Genomic DNA, 20,636 nt, shown 5'->3' with positions numbered 1-20,636 from the left:
TATATATATATATATATATATATATATATACACACACATACACAGAAGTAGACGATATGAGATTGTAGCGTAACGCGTTCAGAGTAACTCCGAATGTCAACACAGGCAACAATGAATGGTGATAATGACGATTCCGAGTTCCCGCACTTGTCAAAGTATTTTTTTCCAACTCAACAGATTCCTAAGTTATCTTGTAGTGACCCAATGGCCGACGAACTCATATCACAAGAGGTCAGTTGATTTATTGGAAGATTATTTTATCCTACTCTGTAGACTTTGCCTCCTCAAAGGCCATAGGGAACGTTGAAGGGGTTGGGTTGGTTCTGCTGGTCGGAGGGTGAAGGGGATTTTTATAACTTAAGTAAACGATAAAAATAAAATTACATTTTAATTAAGTTTTTTATTTCTTGATTATCAGACAGGAAGAATTTAATTTTCTATCTTATGTTCCGTAACCTAGGCCTATTTTACCTTACGTCAGGCTAATGTATCACTTTATGTAGTACGGTATTGTTATTTATATTATTAAAGACTGTATACGAACTGGTATTAAGGTTGAGATTGTATGACGTGATATTACAACTTCCTGTAATTGAAAAACTTATGGATAAGGCTGTTTTGATCTTAACTGGGCTTGGTGGATGTATGGTATTGATTCTATGGTAGGACAGTAAATAGAATTAGTAGTATTTTACAATTTTTGACAACCGGTACGCTATATTTTACTGTAGATGTTTGAGGGTACATGGTGTATCTTAAAAACCTACTGTTATTATTTATTCGTGGATATATGTTAATTTACACATCTCCCCTTGTTTGCAATAATTATGGGGTGACCCTAGTGGGAAACTTGGGTGTTTGGGAGAAGGAAACCCTAGTCTGAAAGAACTGAAGTTATGAAATATCCATATTTTATATGTCATTGATGGCGACCCTACAAATACATATGTAAAAAAAAATGTAACAGCACTAATTATAGAGATGTGTTCTAACCTAACTTAACCTAACACATCAAGTCCTCACTTGGAGGAGTGCCTGACTAGGGCCTCACTCCCCCTGGAATCCCACTCAACCTGATATTACCACGAGAGAGTTATGGCGTCTTGACTGGCCAGACCGTACTACATTGGATCCTTCTTTCTGGTTACGGTTCATTTTTTCTTTGCCTACACATACACCGAATAGTCTGGCCTATTCTCTTCATATTTTCCTCTGTCCTCATACACCTGTCAACGCTGACATTACCAAACGATTCTTCTTCACCCAAGGGGTTATTGCACTGTAATTGTTCAGTGGCCACTTTCCTCTTGCTAAGGGTAGAAGAGACTCTTTAGCTACGGTAAGTGGCTCTTCTAGGAGAAGGACACTCCGAGATCAAACCATTGTTCTCTAGTCTTGGGTAGTGCCATAGCCTCTGTACTATGGTCTTCCACTGTCTTGGGTTAGAGTTCTCTTGCTTGAGGGTACTTGGGCATATTATTCTATCTTAATTTCTCTTTCGCTTGTTTTGTAAAAGTTTATGTAGTTCATATGGAAGATATTTATTTTAATGTTGTTATTCTTCTTAAAATATTTTCTTTTTCTTTTTTTCCTTTCCTCACTGAGCTATTTTCCCTGTTGGGGTCCCTGGGCTTATAGCATCCTGCTTTTCCAACTAGGGTTGTAGCTTAGCAAGTACTAATAATAATAATGATAATAATAATAATAATGATATTAATAATGATAATAATAGAGGGGCAGAAGTCATAGAAAATGCATCCATGTGATTTATCTTAATCTCTTAATCTTACTGAGCCTAATATGCTTAAGTTCTAATCTGATCCAGTGTTCAATTAATTAGTCCTAGAAAACACTGATGTTCACTCCATCTTAACCTTGCATGTTAAGCCATACCCTGCTTTATCCCTCTCTGTTTCGCCATTATGATTGCTCTGATATTTTGGTTTTGACTGGAGAGCAATTTATCAGCAAAAAGGATGACTTTCAATTTGATAAAGAGTAGCTTGAGGTCTTGATTTCATATGTAAAAGGTTTAAATTTATGCACACACTGAAATGTATTTTCACACACACTGAAATGTATTTTCACACATATTGTTAAACTCTACATGTCTTTTTATATAAATTCGGAAAAGTTATAAAACATTATGGCGCTAAAACATAAGATTTCATGAAGTTTAAATTGGTTGAAAACCGAAGGTAATTTGATACATAAACAAAAGCCCAGGCAACCACTTGTGAATAGCCCATGAAAAATACAGTAGGCTCATCCTTATGTGCAGTAAGCGACAATCAACTGTAATATTTGGAATAGTTCAGTAGCCCACCTCTCAGAATTTTATCAGTAGAGTTATTATTCACTATCTAATAGTATTCCCTGAGGTAAATAATTCTAAAGCATGACCATTTCTAATAGTAAAATCTGTGTAGACAAGAAATTAAAGCATGATTTTTTAGCTTAATTTTGATAAAACAGTCAATGTATCGGTCTAAGCCCAACTTTGTCCCAAAGCTCAAATTATAAGTTTGTCTCTTTTGCTAGCTGTCTCCTTTTGTGTAATAAAGATGGAATTAAGCTATGCAGATACAAAAGTGATAATAATTGCGAAATTTTTTTTCCTGGTGATATGTAAGTTAGGCTGTTTAATTTCTCTCAATCTACCTAGGGCCGTGCAAGCTCGACAGTCTAGTGACTGGTCATTTTTACACAACTCCATTGCTGCTTGTGCTGTTTCAAGATGGACTATTGATCTGCAGAGCCTTCTTAAGAGAGTACAGTAGTCCTGTTTGTGAACTATTAACTAAACACTTTTTGTTTGGTCATGGTAGTGTTCTCATGAGTGACAACTTTGATCAGGCACCAAAGGGTTGCCAAAGGAAAAGGCAACCCTTTTGGCTGATGTGTTTGACAGTAAGCAGAGTAATGAGAAACTTGATCTTCCTCATTCCTATTTTCCTGAGGCTAAACTAACTAGTTTAGCTTTTCGATCTCATGAAATTAAAGGTCTCTTGATGGACCTTAATGCTTTTGGAGGTATAGACCCAAATGGTATTTGTTCCATACGGAATACAGACCTACGTTATTTATAGGGCTATTGATTGATTGATTGATTTGAGATTTTCTGGTATCCTGACATGTAAGGTCATTGACACCTTTATAGTTTTTAGGGGCATTACTCCGCTACAGTCGCGGAGCGGAGGTCGCGTCACCTGCGATAGTCATCCGCAGGGGTCTACCAGGCGAAGTGGAGAGTCTTCTGTGGTTGGTGTCGTGGGAGAGATACCTCTTCCCTTGAGGCCTCTTCTCCAGCAATAATGGAGTTATTGCTTTTCGGCGGGAGGAAACTCCTTTCCGCTCTCGGCAGTGAAGCCTGTCGCTCAGCCTTTCCCTGGCCTTCAGGCTGAAAGGAATAGACCTTTTCCTTCCCGCTGGACCTTTCTTCGCTCATGCGAAGCTGCGAACGTCCCTGCCCCTAGTCGGAGTGAGACCTCCTCCATGGACCATGGTTGGACTTTTTAGTCCCTTAAGAGATCTTCTCAAGAACCATTACGTCAGGCCTCTGATCGTATTCCGTCTTGGGGGACGGTGCTCCTGCTCACTCTGGCCTCGGCCAGTGTGTAAGCAATCTTCTTGGTCTCGTACGACTCCGCCCTTTCTAGAGAATAGGGGAAGGCAACATTCAGGTTTGCTCCTGAGTTGTTTGCTAGACTCAGAATCTTGGGGTCCCGGCCCTTCGCTCCAACTCCTTCAAGATTTGAGTCACCATTATGTATCAGATGACCCAAACCTTCTCCTTCTTGCCAGTAAAGGAATCGAGGGGTTATCTTTGAGAACAGCTGCAGTTTGTCCTCACGTGCAGCCGGGTTGGGAGCACAGGAAGGACACAGGGGAGAGTCACCAGTATACCTCTTCAGCTCGGACTCAAGGACATTCATCTCGACCTGAATCCAGATCCTCCCCTGTCACGTCGCCCTACAGCATGATGTCGGATACATCGCAACGTCCCTCGCCTTCGAGTAGTACTACTCTGTGACGCAGGTGCTACAAGCTGGAGTCTGGAAGCGTCTAATGACCTTCGCAGCCCGCTTCCTGCAGGACGTGACCCACAGGAGTATCGATACGTTTCTATCGCTCTGTGGTGGCTACACAACAGCCGGTCTAACCTCAGGCTCCTTTTTGGACAGGTAGCAGAAGGTTGAGGGCATTGTTATCAGGTTTTAGTCTGCATGAACGAAAGAAGTATGTCTGGCCCTTACTTCTTTCTTCATCGTCCCCTCTACTGGGGAAGCAGCATCCTGGTCTCTGCATAGCTGACCTCAAACCTCTGCAGGTAAACCATGCTTCCTTGTGTTCCGAGTATTGAGTCAATACTGTCGCGTCCCCCATACCCTGACGAGGTGGTATTGGGAACGTCCTAACCCAGAGTTCCTTCTGGAACTCCAGGTCAACTGCTTAGGACGGGTCACACTTCTTCCTTCACACACAACCTTATGTAGGCCACACGTTTCCTTGCGGAGCAAGGAACTTGTGAGGTGCAGGGACTCCTTTTCTCGAGTGCGAATCACTCGGATTCTGAGTCCCCGGGTAAAGCCAAAGCCAGTATGGCTGGGGACTTTCCACCCTTCCTAAGGGGTAAGTCACCCAATGTAAATAGCGTGGTTTGTATTTCGGTTACGGAACAAATGACAAATTCGGAGATAATTTGTATTTTTCCTAACCATACAAACCTTAGGTATTTACACATATTTGCCCGCCAGCCCTGTCCCCCAAGACAAGTCCTACTCTAAGTGAAGTGAAGCAGTTCACCTGGTGTGTGAGGGGGGGAGGGGTAGCTAGCTACCACACCCCTACCCCCCTGCTAACTAGCGCGGGGGTAATACACCCTCGTTAGATTCTAATGGCTTTCCATTTCAGCTACGCCGAAAGGTAAACCCAATGTAAATAGCTAAGGTTTGTATGGTTAGGAAAAATACAAATTATCTCAGAATTTGTCATTTTTCAGCTTTGGTCCTCCTTGGGGCTTACGGGTTTGCCCTCCAAGGAGGTTTTGCTTAACTACATCCGGTTGGGTGCCGCTGTCAAGCAATCGCCGTCACCGACAGAGGTTGATCCTCTGTCTCTTGTCGACGTTGTGGTGTCAGAGGTATCCAATGCGGTATCACCCATCACCTCTGCCTCTTTAAACCCTACAGTAGCTGACGGCTTAGTTTCTCCCATCTCTGCTCAGCCTACGAGGGAGAAATTAATTCCAACGTCAGTCTCTCCTGCTAGTGATTCTTCCCCTCGGGGGAGTTCATTTACAGAGACTCCTCTTCGGAGGACTGTAGAATCGCTGACCGTACGGCCCCTAAAGGGCGCATGCGTCGCAAGGCTCGCCTTCCTCTTCGCCAAAGAGGTCTTCCTTCACCTGCGGTGAGGACGCCCTCACGCACATACGCGTCCATGTTCTCCTGCGCGCCAGGCCTTGCCTGAGCCTAAGCCTACGCGCGCCCATGCCCAGCTGCACGCCAACTCTCACCTGCGCGCTGTTAACCTCCTGCTCGCCAACGCTCTCCTGCGTGCTGTTAACCTCCTGCTCGCCAACGCTCTCCTACGCGCCAGTGCTCTCCCGCGCGCCAACTCTCTCCTACGCGCCAGTGATCTCCCGCGCGCCAACGCTCTCCTACGTGCCAGTGCTCTCCCGCGCGCCAGTGCTCACCCACGCGCCAGCGCTCTCCCGCCCGCCAGCGCTCATGCCCAGCAGTAAACTCTCCTGCGCACCAACGATCTACTGATCTAGGCACTACTGGGAAATCAACTAAACTGACTTCTCCCACGCGCCAGCGCTCGCCTTGGCGCCAGCGCTCGCCTTGGCGCCAGCGCTCGCCTTGGCGCCAGCGCTCGCCTTGGCGCCAGCGCTCACCTTGGCGCCATCGCGCCAGCGCTTGCCTTCTGCCAGCGCGCCATCGCGCCAGCCTTCTCCCGCACTCATCCGCGAGGATACGCGCGCGCCCCGCGCGCACTCGCCTATCCTCTCCTACTCGCGCCCTATTCTTTCACGCGCCCACGAGCATCACAGGCTTCAATTGCGCGCCCGCACGCTAGGGATCTTTCTCCCGCGTGCGCGCGCCCTACGACTGGTACAGGCACGCGCGAACTCTCAACGCCTTGATCCTGTGCGACCGCAACGCGCGTGATCTCTCCCGCGCGCGGCAACAGCGCACGTGCTCCTGAATACTCTCCCGCGCGCGCCAAGCAGTCCCCGCACGCGCACGTGCGCGCCAGCAGTCTCCCGCACTCGAGTCCTGGTATTCTCCCTCACGCGAGCCCCATTACTCTCCCTCGCACGAGCGTCAATATCCTCCCCCGCGCGAGAGTCAATATCCTCCCCCGCGCGAGACTACTGAACTACGCACGGCAAGGTCGCCATCGCCTCATTCCCCTCCCCGCAAGCGCATACCACCGCACATTGTGGGAGAAGGGAAACATCTAGAGGGGTCCAGGACCCCAAAGCCATTTCAGGCGAACCCACCAGTGTTGAGAACTCCTCCCAGGGATCCTTCAATTCCTGTCCCTTCAAGGGGTATGTCTGACAGCGCGTCTGTCAGCCAACAGCCCTTGTTCAGTGCACTGATCAGAGCCGTAACACAGGCTTTCAAGCCTGTCTTCTCTGATTTAGGGCACAGATCCATGGCTGCTTCTACCCCTCTAAAGAGAAAAAGATGAGTTCCAGACGCGGTAACTTCTCCAAGGGCAAAACTGACTCCACGCAGACCTTCAAGGCAGGTTCCTTCTTTCCCCCAGACTGTCTCTCCTTCCCTTTCGGACGAAGATTTCCCGTCCCCAGGGGAATCACGCGAGGAGAGACTTTCCCCCATTGCACCAATGAGGGAAACCTCTCCTCGCGCTGAGATGTCTTCTCAGGCGGGGATTGAAAGGAACATGCCATCCTCATCAATGTTGGAGTCCTACATCCTTCCCAGGAAGGAATCTAAGGACTCCAAAACATTGCCGAAGTCCTCTACTAGGACTAGGATGGAGCCAGCTAGCCACTCAGAGAATGTCCGCGACTCTCCCCAAGAAGAGCCTTTGGGGACAGAAGGAGACTTCGCTGCAAGTCCTACATCAGGAGGAGACCAGCAAGAGTCAAAACATGTGTTTTGGCAAGTTCTGACTCTAATGAGGGCTCTCAACGGGTTTTCCGACCCAGAGATCCCTCCTCGAGAGGGCAAGGACACGGTCTTGGACCATGTCTTTGGTACTCCAAAGAACGTACTAGGAAAGCTATGGAGACCTTTCTTCTCTCGGGTACTCGCACGATCGAGTTTCTGGCCCACCAAGTCTCGAACTTGTGGGCAACTACTATTCTGAAATGTCGGGATGCAGTAGCTGAGAGATTCCATCAGAAGGTCCCTAGCACTGAGATCAATAGCCTCAGACATTCCTCTCTAGAGGGATCCATCTTGTTCGAGCCTAAGGATGTGGAAAAGCCGCTGAGAGGTTTAGGAAGTCTCATCAAGACTCCCCTCTTCATAGGGCTTTAACATCCAAGCCCTATAAGCCTCCAGCACCACAGCAGTCATGTCCAGTCAAGACCACTTAAACGGCGACAGCAGCGAAGACCTTGGTGTCTAAGCCCTTTCCTGTCAAAGAAACGAAAGGCAAAAAGTCCTCCAGGGGAGGCAAGAATCCTAGAGGGAGCAGCCGAGGCCGCAAACGCTAGGATAGGCAGTCCCCCTGCATGTCCACCAGTGGGGGATGCCTACAAAGTTGCTCAAACAGGTGAAAGCAACTCGGGGCCGATTCCTGGACAATCTCCGTGATCAGTCTAGGATATCGTGTCCCGTTTATAACATCTCTACCTCCCCTGATGACGAATCCAGTGTCATTGAGCTCCCTTGCCATGGGATCGACAAGGGGGCAAGCCCTTCGGGCAGGATCCCAGACCCTGTTGAAGAAGGGCGCTCTCCAAGAGGTCCTCGACGAATTTCCAGGCTTCTTCAGTCTACTCTTTCTTGTGAAGAAGGCGTCTGAAGGCTGGAGACCAGTCATCGACCTCTCAGCTCTGAACAAGTTTGTCAAACAAACTCCGTTCAGCATGGAGACGGCGGACACGGTCAGACTAGCAGTAAGACCGCAAGACTTCATGTGCACACTGGACCTAATGGACACGTACTTCCAGATCCCAGTCCATCCGTCTTCAAGGAAGCACTTAAGATTCAGCCTAGAGCACCACAAGTCTTCACCAGAGTGTTCACCCTAGTATCATCTTGGGCACACAGGATTGGCATCCGTCTTCTCCGTTATCTGGACGACTGGTTAATCCTAGCAGACTCGGTGTCATCCCTTCTTCAACACCGAGACAATTTTTTGAGACTTTGCCAAGATCTGGGGATCGTGGTAAATCTCGAGAAGTCCTCACTGCTTCCCACTCAAAGACTGGTATACCTAGGCATGATTATAGACACCAATCTCCACAAAGCCTTCCCATCAGACGACAGGATAGCAAGGCTGAGGAAGGTCGCAAGGCCTTTTCTCAGACGAGAAGAACTTCCAGCCTAATCGTGGTTACGTCTCCTCGGTCACCTTTCATCGCTGGCTCGTCTAGTTCCCAATGGTCGCCTCAGGATGAGATCCCTCCAGTGGCGACTCAAGTCCCGATGGAATCAAGCATATGACTCCCCGGACATCCAGATCCCCATGGGACCTGCGGAACTGACGGATCTCCAGTGGTGGGTGGCAGACGAGAACCTACAAAAAGGAGTGGACCTTCTCGTCCTCCCCCTGGATTTGATGCTGTTTTAGGACGCTTCAAAAAAAGGGTGGGGGTCCCACGGGCTGCACCACACGACCTCAGGCCTCTGGTCAGAGTCAGAAAAGTACCTCCATATAAATATCCTAGAGATGAAGGTCGTCTTTCTGGCCCTTCAACAGTTCCAACAGTACCTGGCAAGTCACTCTGTGGTGGTGATGAGCGACAACACCACAGTAGTGGCCTACATCAACAAATAAGGAGGTACTTTTTCGCAGCAACTATCCCATCTAGCAGTAGAGATACTGAGATGGGCCGAAATCCACTCTATACCACTATCGGCACGCTTCATTCCGGGAAAAAGGAATGTGCTCGCCGACAATCTGAGCAGAGCATCTCAGATAGTGAGTACCGAGTGGTCTTTGGATCATCTAGTAGCCAACAAAGTCGTGACTTTGTGGGGTTCTCCGACTGTGGACCTTTTCGCAACGGCCCTGAACTTCAGGCTCCTGCTGTACTGTTACCCAGTCCCAGACCCCAAGGCTCTTTGGCAAGATGCTTTCCAACAACGGTGGGACAACATCGACGTTTACGCCTTTCCCCCGTTCTGTCTGATGAGGAAGGTACTCAACAAGACCAGAACATCGGTCAATCTTTCAATGACCCTCATAGCTCCGCTATGGCATCACGCGGAATGTTTCCCGGACCTTCTGCAACTCCTAACGGAGCTACCGAGAGAACTCCCTCCACGACACAATCTACTCAAACAACCACATGCCAACATCTTCCACAAAGCCGCAGGTTCACTACGACTTCACGCCTGGAGGCTATCCAGATTCTCCTCTCTGAGAGAGGATTTTCGCAACAAGTTGCTGTCAGGATGTCTGGACACCTCCGAAAGTCTTCAGCAGCAGTCTACTAGGCAAAGTGGAAAGTCTTCTGTGGTTGGTGTCGTGGAAGGGGTATCTCTCCACTCGATGCCACTATTCCAACAATAGCGGAGTTCCTCGTGTATTTGCGTGAAGAAATGCGCCTTTCAGTCTCGGCAGTGAAAGGCTATCGCTCAGCCTTAAGTCTAGCCTTCAGGCTGAAAGGAGTGGACATTTCTTCATTGCTAGAGCTTTCTCTACTCATACGTAGTTATGAACTTACCTGCCCTCAGTCGGAAGTGAGACCTCCCCCATGGAACGTGGTTCGAGTTCTCAGGTCTCTTAAGAGACCTCCCTATGAACCATTATGCCAGGCATCAGATCGCCACCTAACCTGGAAGAAGGTATTACTGATTGGTTTGGCCTCGGCCAAGCGAGTCAGCGAACTTCATGGTCTCTCGTATGACATCGCCCATTCAAGGGGATGGGGGGAGGTAACGTTCAGCTTCGTCCCTGAGTTTATTGCTAAGACTCAGAATCCTGGAGTGGCGGATCCTCGATTTGACTCCTTCCGGATTTCTAGTCTCCGTACTGTAACAGATTAACCAAACCATCTCTTACTATGCCCAGTAAGGAGCTTGAGGCTGTACCTCAAAAGAACAGCTGCAGCCCGTCCTCATGTGCCAGCACTATTCGTCAGCACAGGAAGGACTAAGAGGAGGGTCACCAAGAACACCATCTCTGCATGGATTCGTAGGGTCATTGACCTGGCCTTGAATCCAGACCCTCCTCCGTCACGTCGCCCTAGAGCACATGATGTCAGGGGCATAGCTACGTCCCTGGCCTTCAAAAGAAATTTTTCAGTGACGCAGGTTCTTTAAGCTGGGGTGTGGAAACGTCAAACAACATTCCCATCCCACTACCTGCAAGACGTAACCCACAGGAGACTCGATACGTTCGCTATCGGCCATGTGGTGGCTGCACAACAGCTGGTTTAAAACCTCAAGCTCCTTATTGGACAAGTAGCAGAAGGTTGAGGGCATTGTTACCCGGTTTTAGTCTGCATGAATGAAAAGGTTTGACTGGCCCTTATTTTTTTTTTTCATCATCCCCTCTGTTGGGGAAAGCAGCATCCTGGGTTCTCTGCATAGCTGACCTCAAACCACTGCAGGTAAACCATGCTCCCTTGTGTTCCTAGTATTAAGATTAATACTGTTACGTCCCCATACCTGGACGAGGTGGTATTGGGAAAATCCTAGTCTACAAGTTTCCATCTAAAGTACTTCAGAACAACTTTCTAGGGTGAGTCACACTTATTCATACCTTCACACACAGCTTGCGTAGCAAGGTTCTAGCGATGTGCAGGGACTCCTTATTTCTTGGATGCTTACACACTCAAATAACAAGCCCCCGGGCAAAGCCAAAAGCCAGACTGGCTGGGACGTCCACCCTTCCTAATGGGTGAGTCACCCCTATTGAATAGCGTGGTTTGTATTCCAGTTACGGAACAAATGACAAATTCGTAGATAATTTGTATTTTTCCTAACTATACAAACCTTAGCTATTTAACCAAACTTCCCCGCCAGCCCTATCCCCCTTGAAGTCCTACCTCCAAGCAAAGTGAGCTCAAGCACAGGTGTGTGAGAGGGGGGGGGGTAGCAAGCTAACCTCCCCTACCTCGCTAACTAGCGGTGTGGGTAGTAAACCCTCTTTAAAAATTAATGGATCGTCATTTCAGTTTCGCAGAAAGTAATACCCCTATTAAATAGCTAAGGTTTGTATAGTAATGAAAAATACAAATTATCTACGAATTTGTCATTTTAATACTTTATAAGCCCAAATAGATTAAAGAATTCATCAAGGTATTTGACTGTAATTTCTTTGCTGCTGGGGTCAAGGTCAGGCAACATCCTAATTTAGGACTAGATTGGCTTGGATCTGTCTTGTGTCATATAAATTGACGCAGCATCAAGTAGAAGCAATATGAACATCAGGGAAGTTTCATAAAAATAAAAGAATATTATTACAACCAGTCTATTTGCCCTAACAGTTTCTGACATGGTTTGTTGACAAATACATATACTGTATTAGCGATTTATACAGTACCCACAAATTGTTTTGACAATTTTAATACCATGTTGTCTATAGTAAAATGTATTTTTTTTTTTTGGAATAATTTAAATACTTCAGGAGTGGGACTGTGTATGAAATGTACCGAATACTTTAATCAGGATGATTGTAAAATCAGGTGCTGAATAAATGTAGTTTCTTAGTGAATAGTCATGATGTCAGGTAAAATCAGGTGCTGAATAATTATATACTATAATGTTGTGTCGTAGTTACGACATTTGTAATTATTATACTGTACTATTGTATTCCTTTCTATTCTGTTCCTTCAGAAACCTGTCGTTCTAACAGATACCAAGCTGTGTGACTCTGCACTGAAGTGGGATCTTGATTACCTATCCAATAACATGGGCAATGAACGGTACATGGTGTTCGTATCACAAAACAACAGATTCAAATATTATGATGAAGCCAAAATGAAACAGTATAAAATCAATTTCAACCCGCCAACCAGAAGAGTAGACATGACGTTCACAGAATTTGTGAAAAAATTACGAGAATGGAAACCTGGTGATGAAAGGTAAGTTGGATTCGGTTTTTTAATATTTCATCATTACAAAACTAGAATTTGGCTCTAGTTTTTTTTAAAAAGTAGCTTTAGGTATTATGTATTCCAGCAAGTATACTACTGTATATAGTACAAATTAATCATATTTATTGCCTGTTATAAATCCATGAAATCAAGTTGATATCATTGCTGATACGATGAGTAGTTGGATAGTTCAACCGTTTACTGTATTTCCAGTAAATTTTTACATTTGAATTGCAGAGAATGTAAAGAATGCAAGAAAAATGTTTGTTCCAACTATAAATACAAACATTTTCCCTCTTTATTAGGGATATATTTTTGGTGAAGCTGGAAACCAGCCATAAGACTTTTAGCGAGATGTAGCTACCCTACCGCTAGTTAGCGGGTGTAGTGGGTTAGTACCAGCTACCCCGCTCACACACACACCAGTGTTGTCTTGCCACTTTTTCTTTGCTCAGCCAAGAGCGGACATTCATCTCTCTCTGCCATCCACACTGAATGCTATTCGACTAATTACTTTTTTGCTTTTTCTTTTCAGGTGTGAGTGCTAATTCTTCTGTAGACATGTCCAGGGCCTGAAGTGCGCAAATACAGCACCTTCATGTCCTTGGTCTAGACCGACGCTCATTCGTTGTGTCCGGCCTGCAGAGAACAACATTGTATGCAGGATGACACCTATGAGGAGTGTCGGGAGAGGTCTTCCTCCCAATGGGAGAGATTTGGACGGCAGCGTATGAAGAAATCAAAGAGGGATTCCTTCGAGGTCTTCCTCGAAGTCGAAGAAACTGTACTTCTTTAACCCTTCGATTTCTTCCCGAAGCTCCTCGTTTGGTCTCCTCAGGGAACCGATCAAGTAGTAGCGTTGATCCTTTGACCCCAGGACAGCCTTTAGGTTTGAAGAATGCTGCCGCCTTCCCTAGCGAAGCGGCGCCGTCTTTCTCCGCAGGGTAGTCCTTCTGTATGGATGATTTATTACAGATTTGGCCTTCCCTTGGTGTTGCTGGTCCCCTGTCAAAGGAATGTCTTTTTGAGTTTGAGTTGGAGCATAGAGAAAGCGCACACCTGAACCTCTTCCGAAGGGCTCCGAGGGTTTCGTGTTGGAGGAGTTCCCTGCTTCCTTGTCCAACACGCTGATGCCTTACCAGAGTTCTCCACCTTTGCCTGTTACTGCTCCTGCCGGCAGCGTTCACAGGTTAGGTCCTCTCTGAGGTGTCTCCGCCACGTGGTTCTTGTAGACAGCTCCTGGCTTCACCCCTACCTTTCTCCAGCCCTTCAGAACATGGTTCGCTTGAAGAGTTTGCTCGCCCCCTGTGAGGTCAATGTGCGCCCTCCTCGCCCGTCTACTCTATTTCCTAAGTCCAGGGGTGCTCGCCGTTCCCCTAGGGAAATCCAGACCAGTGTGCCGCTATCTCAACCTAGCACTCACCACTCTTGCCCTACAGTGTAGACAGGAGGAGTGCTCAAGAGGCTTCGCGTGATCCAAGGAGATCCCCTCGCCCCAGAACCTGAAGCATAGCAGCGTGTGAACCAGCTGCAGCATGCCACTACGCATCAGCCATCGAACAGTCTCCCATGCTTCAGCACATTCCACGTCCTCACAGATGACGCGTTACCCTGCTACGCATCATCACTGACCAGAACGAGAACACCCTGTTCGTGAGCGTGCTCCAGCGCGTGACTACTCGCCATCTCGTCGCTACGCTTTGCATGACTTTTTATTTTCTGACTTCCTGAGCGAGACCTACAGCCCACGCGTGATTGCCCATCTGTACGTGTTCAAGATGCGCCCTCCCCCAGATCTTTGGTAGCAGCTCGCAAACTAATTCCTGCTTGCATTTCTTCTTTAAATTGCGAGCGTTCTGTAGCACATGGTGACACATCAGCTCACCAACACCCGCCAGCACTCAGCCAACCAGAGGAGTGCGATCGCAAGCGATCTCGTGTCAGCCCAGTGAGTTACCGACCAGTATAATGCAGCAGACCAGTACCACGCCCTTCCTCAGTGCGGGACCCTGGGGAAGAGTTCTTCTAGACCTTCGCATTCTCCAACTCGCTCTTGCAAGCTAGAGCAAGAGGCTATGCTGGTTTCCTTATGGCTAAGTAAGAGACCTCTTTCTCCTTTCTAGGTGCCGGAACCTCTTTCTTCCAGGAGGCGTTTACCAACCCGAAGCCTCCTCAAGGAGAAGCCTTCCTCAATTCTATCCTTTGAGGAGGACATACCATGGTTTGAAGCCTTGGTGAAAGTGGTAAGTTTGGTTGTAGCCAGTGCAACAGGTAACCAGGTATCAGCAGCCTCCACCAGTACTCCCCAGATTCTGTTAAAGAAGACAATATCCTCAAGGACATCCTCTCAGCTGTCCGACCTGAGACTCATGTCTTCCATCCCTGTATCTTCCAAGGAACCTCAGCCTTGAATGATTGTCTCGCAAATTAAGTCGAGGTTCCATGGGCCCTGCGGAGGTAGTGCAATAGGACATTACACAACAGAAGATGACCCCAGTCTTGATGACAAAGAGGAGGAGCAGACAAAAGAACCTGACTCCCCCTCCAGGAGATGCCCTTCATCCCCATACAAGCCTGCGTTCGAGATCCCCTTGGGAGAGCTCACTGACATCGTCATACCGTCTTTCTCACAAGGTTGTTCCTCCGGAACAGCGCACCACTTCCATGGTGTTGGCCCAGCCCACGCTGTTTTCTTCCTTGAAGGATGTTCCCATTTCCAGCAGGTATAGGGAGAGCAAGAACACTAAGACCATTCCAAAGAGCAGGGCTGCTAGGTCTTCCCTTCTGGCTCAGGAGAAGTCTCGTGAGGCTTTTTCTTCAGGAGCAACAACGACAGCTTAGAGACACTCCCAAGGTGTCTAGGCATGTTTCGAGATACGAGGAAGACTACAACCCACCCCGAGCTCCTATGGGTTAGAGCTTGTAAGTGGATGACAACCAGGACTCGGGTAATGAGGACTGTCTTCCGAGGGCAGCTAGTTTGAGGTTCACTGAGGCGTAGCAGGAGTCCGACTACGCCTTCTGGCAGGTCTGGCTTGCATGAGGGCCATTAATGGCCAGGACGATCTAGCTGTTACCCCTCAAGAGGGCAAGGACACCGTACTGGACCATCTCTACGGCACCCAAAGACCTCCCAAGGCCAGTGCAGCTTTGACCTGGTCTATGGGGTAGAAAGGTGCCAGGAAGAAGGCCTTCGTGCAGATGGCCAGCACTTCGAGCTCTCTTCGCACCGGCACCTTCTCGAGGCTTCTCCCACCTTTCATCCAACAGAAGATGTACTACGAGATGTCCAATGAGACCCTCTCCGCCCTTCCGTTAGACCCAGCCATCGAAGCCTTTACACGAGGGGTTTCTTGCAACTGGCTTTCCAGTGTCCTGGTCACCTTCTCCACTGTGGATGTCCTGAACACTGAGAGAGTTGCTAAGTTTGTCATGCAGGCAACTTCGTATCTGGATCTATGGTTGGGGTCAGTGGGACACCTGATCAAGACTTGGGATTGGTCCCAGGAGAGCACTAGGTAATCGATGACATCTTTAATTTTATCGGGGAGCAGGACTTGAGTTTCTCGCCTATCAGGTAGTTAACCTGTGAGAAAACCTGATTTTTAGGTAAAGGGACTCTATAATCGAGAAATTCCATCGGCAGGGTCCTAAGGCAGAGGTAACCAGACTGCAGAATTGGATGTTGGAGGGCCCCTCCCTCTTCAGTGCGGGTGACGTCTAAAGGACGGCCGATGGGTGGAGAAAGTCCAAACAAGACTCACCTTCAGGGGTCTATGACTTCCAGGTCCTACAAAGCAGCCCCTCCTCTGAGGAAACAGCAAACATCCAGGCCACAGATCAGCAACAAGAATGCAGGCTCGTCCAAAGGTTCATAGAACAAGTCATTTCCTGCCAAGGACCAAGAGGGCTACAAGTCCAATTGAGGAGGCAAAGGAGGTAGAGGTAGCTCTCGAGGCTGCTCCCACTAGGCAGGGCAATCCTCCCACTTGTCCACGAGTGGAGGGATGCCTGCAACGCAGGTGACCGAGGAAGCGGAGGCACTTAGCCGAATCTTGGACAATCGCTGTGACTTGTTCAAGGTATCGTGTCCTATTCACGCAATAATTCCCTCCATTGATTTAGAGTCCAGTTCCAGTTCCGTTTGGCTCCTACACAAAGAGATCCATGAAGGAGCTGGACCTCCAGGCTGAAGTCCAGACCATGTTGGAGAAGGGCGCTTTCCAAGAGGTCCTTGATGGATCCCCAGGCTTCTTCAGTTGACTCCATTTTGTGAAAAAGGTGTATGCAAGCTGGTGACCCATCATCAACTTCTCAGCTCTGAACAAGTTTGATCTTCAAACCCCATTCAGCATGGAGACAGCAGATACGGTCAGACAAACAGTGAGATCACAGGACTTTATGTGCACACTGGACCTCAAGGATGCATACTTCCAGATCCCAGTCCATCCATCATCAAGGAATTATCCAAGGATCTTCCATGACAAAAAGCAACTGTTCAAGGTGCTGTGTTTCAGTCTTTCAATAGCACCTCAGGTTTTCACGAGGGTCTTCACCTTAGTGTCAACCTGGGCCCCCAGAATCGGCATCAGTCTCCTAAGATACCTGGACGACTTGCACACTCGATAACAACCCCTCTTCAGTACCGAGACAGACTCCTCGAATTTTGCTGCGATCTGGAATACACAGACTGGAATACATAGGCATAATCATCGACAGCAGCCTGCAGAAAGTCTTCCTGTCAGACAATAGAATTAAGAGGTTAAGGAAGGTGGCAAGACCCTTCCTTCAGCCCAGCAGTGTAATGTAACGTCTCATAGGTCGCCTAACATCCCTGGTCCGTCTAGTCTGCAGCGTCCGCTTGTGAGTTTGATATGCGTTGGAAACTAAAATCAAGATCGATTCAGCATGAGGACTCTCCGAATACTCTGGTTCCTATGGGACTCGAGCAGCGGACACACCTGAGATGGTGAGTGGCAGTCAAGAATCTTCACCAAAGGGTTGATCTTCCATCCCCCCCCAGGGAATTGCTCTTTTCAGATGCATTAAAAGAAGGGTGGGAGCCCCACATGCTGCACAACATGGCTTCCAGGCTCTGGTCAGAGTCTGAAAGATACATACATACATATACCAAGGCACTTCCCCCAATTTTGTGGAGTAGCCGACATCAAACAAATGAAACAAAAAGGGGGACCTCTCCTCTCTACGTTCCTCCCAGCCCGACAAGAGACTCAACCGAGTTCGGCTGGTACTGCTAGGGTGCCACAGCCCACCCTCCCCCGTTATCCACCACAGATGAAGCTTCATATCGCTGAATCCCCTACTGCTGCTACCTCCGCGGTCATCTAAGGCACCGGAGGAAGCAGCAGGGCCTACCGGAACTGCGTCACAATCACTTGCCATTCATTCCTATTTCTAGCACGCTCTCTTGCCTCTCTCACATCTATCCTCCTATCCGAAAGATACCAGCACATAAATCTCCTAGAGATGAGGGCAGTCTTCCTTGCCTTACAACAGTTCCATCAGTTCCTGGCGGGACAGCCTGGTATTTATGAGCGACAACAACACTGCAGTGGCTTACTTAAAAAAAAAGGCGGTACCTTTTCACAGCCCCTTTGCCATCTAGCAGTGGAGATCCTGAGATGGGCAGAAGACAACTCGGTGTCCCTATCTGTCCACTTCATTCTAGGCAAAAGGAATGTGCTTGCCAACAATCTGAGCAGAGCGCCTCAGATAGTGGGCTCCAAGTGGTCTTCGAATCATCTAGTAGCCAACAAATTCCTGACTTTGTGAGTTTCCCCAGCGGTGGACCTGTTCACGACGTCCCCGAACAACAGGTGTCCACTCTACTGCTTACCAGTCCCAGATCCCCAGGCTCTCTGGCAAGAAGCATTCCAGCAACGGTGGGACAACATTGATGTTTACACCTTTTCCCATTCTGGGAGAGGTGCTCAACAATGCGAGATCATCCGCAGACCTAGCAATGACCCTCATAGCTCCGCTATGGCATCATGCAGAATGGATATCGGACCTTCTTCAGCTCCTGACGGAGGTCTCAAGAGAACTTCCTCCACGACACGATCTACTCAGACAACCCCGTGAACATTTACCACAAAGCAGTAGAATCCCTACAGTTTTACACAAGTTGCGAAGAGGATGTCTGGATACCTCCGAAGATCTTCAGTTGTCTCTATGTTGAGCTTTTAAATAAACACTTCTCCATTCATCATCTCCCACTTCATGCTTCATAGTCCTCAGGCATGTATGCCTTGGTCTTCCAACTCTTCTAGTGCCTTGTGGAGCCCAGTTAAAAGTTTGGTGTACCAATCTCTCTTGGGGAGTGCAAAGAGCATGCCCAAATCATCTCCATCTACCCCCCTCACCATGATGTTATCCACATATTGCACTTGAGTAATTTCTCTTATAGTTTCATTTATATTCCTGTCCTGCCATTTAACACCCAATATTCTTCTGAGGGCTTTGTTTTCAAATCTACAAAATCTGTTGGGTATTGTTTTATTGGCATACCACAACTTGTGTCCATACAGTAACACTGATCTTACTAAACTGATATATAGCCTGATTTTTATATGTAATTTTAGGCACTATCATTTCCAAATTTTACTTAACATCTCAGATTTTGTATCAAAAGTTCATAATGAAGTACTGTAAAAAAACAATATTATATAATTTACAGTAATAAGGTAAGCAAGACGACCTGAGAATGGTTGTCTTGCTTACCTAATTAAATGATATAATATTGTTTTATTACAGTACAGTATTTCATTATGAACTTTTGATACAATATCTGACGTTTATGATTTCTCCGTATGTTTGTAAGTTGAGGACCTTCTACTAGAATTTTTTTCTGATTCATAATACAAACCTGAGATCTTTGATAGTAGTATGACCAGCGAAGCTGGAAAATGTTCGTTCAGATTTTAATAAGGTAAATACAGCTGGCTGTTGGGTGGCGTGGAAGCCCCGGCCACCCAACAGGTAGCGCTAATCCTTCACCTTGACTTCGGCTGCTGAAAAGTGCAGCTGTAATTCTCTACACTTTAATTGGAAAATTTCTAATTACTTGACTTTCTTTTCACAGATTGTGTGCTTTGATTTTGTTTGATGATATCGGCTCATTAGTCAGATATACTGCTGTGTCCCTGCAAGCCTGGTTAGGGCTGGGGCAATACATGAGTAAACCTGAAGTCAACCCCCATCAAGTTTGTACCTACTGCAGGGGGCATTCTTGATCTCAGGAATCCCTCTTTTCTGAGTGTAGTGAGTGGCCTCCAGAGCAGCGGTCTTGGAGTTTGTTTAAGAAACAGAAGGAGAGGGATTCTTTGGACTCAAATTTGGGTACGTTCAAGCTGATGCCCAAAAAAGCTCTCTGACTCTTTCCTCACTTCTTCAGAGCAGGGAGTAGGAGCAGAGTGGTCCCTGCTTTATTGCTCGTTGTCAGTCCCCAACGATAGACGTGTTTGCATCTCGCCTAAACAAGAAGCTGCCAGTGTTTTTTTCACCAGTCCCAGATCCGTGTACTGCGTTGGAATCTGCATTCTAACATCCTTGGGAGAACCTGGACACTTACGCCATTCCATCATTTTGCCTGATATGATGAACACTTAGTAACATGACAACTTTGAATGTCAGGCTAATCCCAGTGGTTCCCAAGTGTCCACAAGCTGAATGGTTTCCTGATTTGCTGATGCTCCCGGTTGAGATACCGGTGCAACTACTCTAATGGCCTAACTTCTGTCAGCTGCATATACAAAGTTCCATAGCTCAGGGACTTCCCTGTTACTAAATGGGTGGAGATTATCCAGGAGATTTCTGAATCCCTCCATAGGTCCTTTGTAGCTGTTTACCAGGGAAAATAGGCGATCTGTGAATTATGTCGTAAACGGAGTACTTCTGTTGGAGTCTCCCTGCATCTAATCGCTGATTTTTTTGTCAGAGAGAAGCTACTTTCACAGAGAGAAGCTACTCTGAGTGTCTTTGGTAAAAGATTGCCACTCAGCCTTGAGTCAAGTTGTCAGACAAAAGGGTTTGGATCTTTCCTCTTTTTGGGGAACTGTTTATGCTGAGGAGAAGCTTCATGCACTCTTGTCCAAGAGAAATCAGGCCCCATGCTGGGATATCACCAGTATTTTTGCCTCTTTTAAAAGTTTGTCATACAAGCAGTTAAGAAGGGTATCAGACAGGTGTCTTGCATTGAAGGTTGTTTTTTTGTTGGCGGTAGCCTTGGGGAAAAGGGTAGGCGAACTTCGTTACGTTTTGTATGCCATTAGTCATTCCAAGGGAAGGAATGTTTCAATAACATTTATTCTCGAGTTCATGGGTAAGACTTAGAACCCATCAATCGACACCACAACAT

At 47.2% G+C, this 20,636-nt stretch overlaps 2 protein-coding genes across 4 annotated transcripts in view; both read left to right on the top strand.

Annotated features, from left to right (window-relative positions):
- Positions 1–20,636, top strand: part of msps (msps cytoskeleton-associated protein 5) — a 374,587-nt gene that overhangs the window by 7,278 nt on the left and 346,673 nt on the right. The gene's annotated exons all lie outside the window — the stretch shown is intronic.
- Positions 64–20,636, top strand: part of LOC137654519 (hypoxia-inducible factor 1-alpha inhibitor-like) — a 128,688-nt gene continuing 108,115 nt past the window's right edge. Inside the window, exons 1-2 of the mRNA XM_068388219.1 lie at positions 64–231; positions 12,000–12,247. Of these exons, the coding sequence (XP_068244320.1) occupies positions 94–231; positions 12,000–12,247 (386 nt within the window). The 5' untranslated portion in view covers positions 64–93. The remainder of the gene's footprint in view (positions 232–11,999; positions 12,248–20,636) is intronic.

The sequence above is a fragment of the Palaemon carinicauda genome, chromosome 15 (assembly GCF_036898095.1).
Source record: "Palaemon carinicauda isolate YSFRI2023 chromosome 15, ASM3689809v2, whole genome shotgun sequence".
Taxonomy (NCBI): domain Eukaryota; kingdom Metazoa; phylum Arthropoda; class Malacostraca; order Decapoda; family Palaemonidae; genus Palaemon; species Palaemon carinicauda.
The sequence above is the reverse complement of the archived record's forward strand: the minus strand, read 5'-3'. Positions and strand labels throughout refer to the sequence as shown.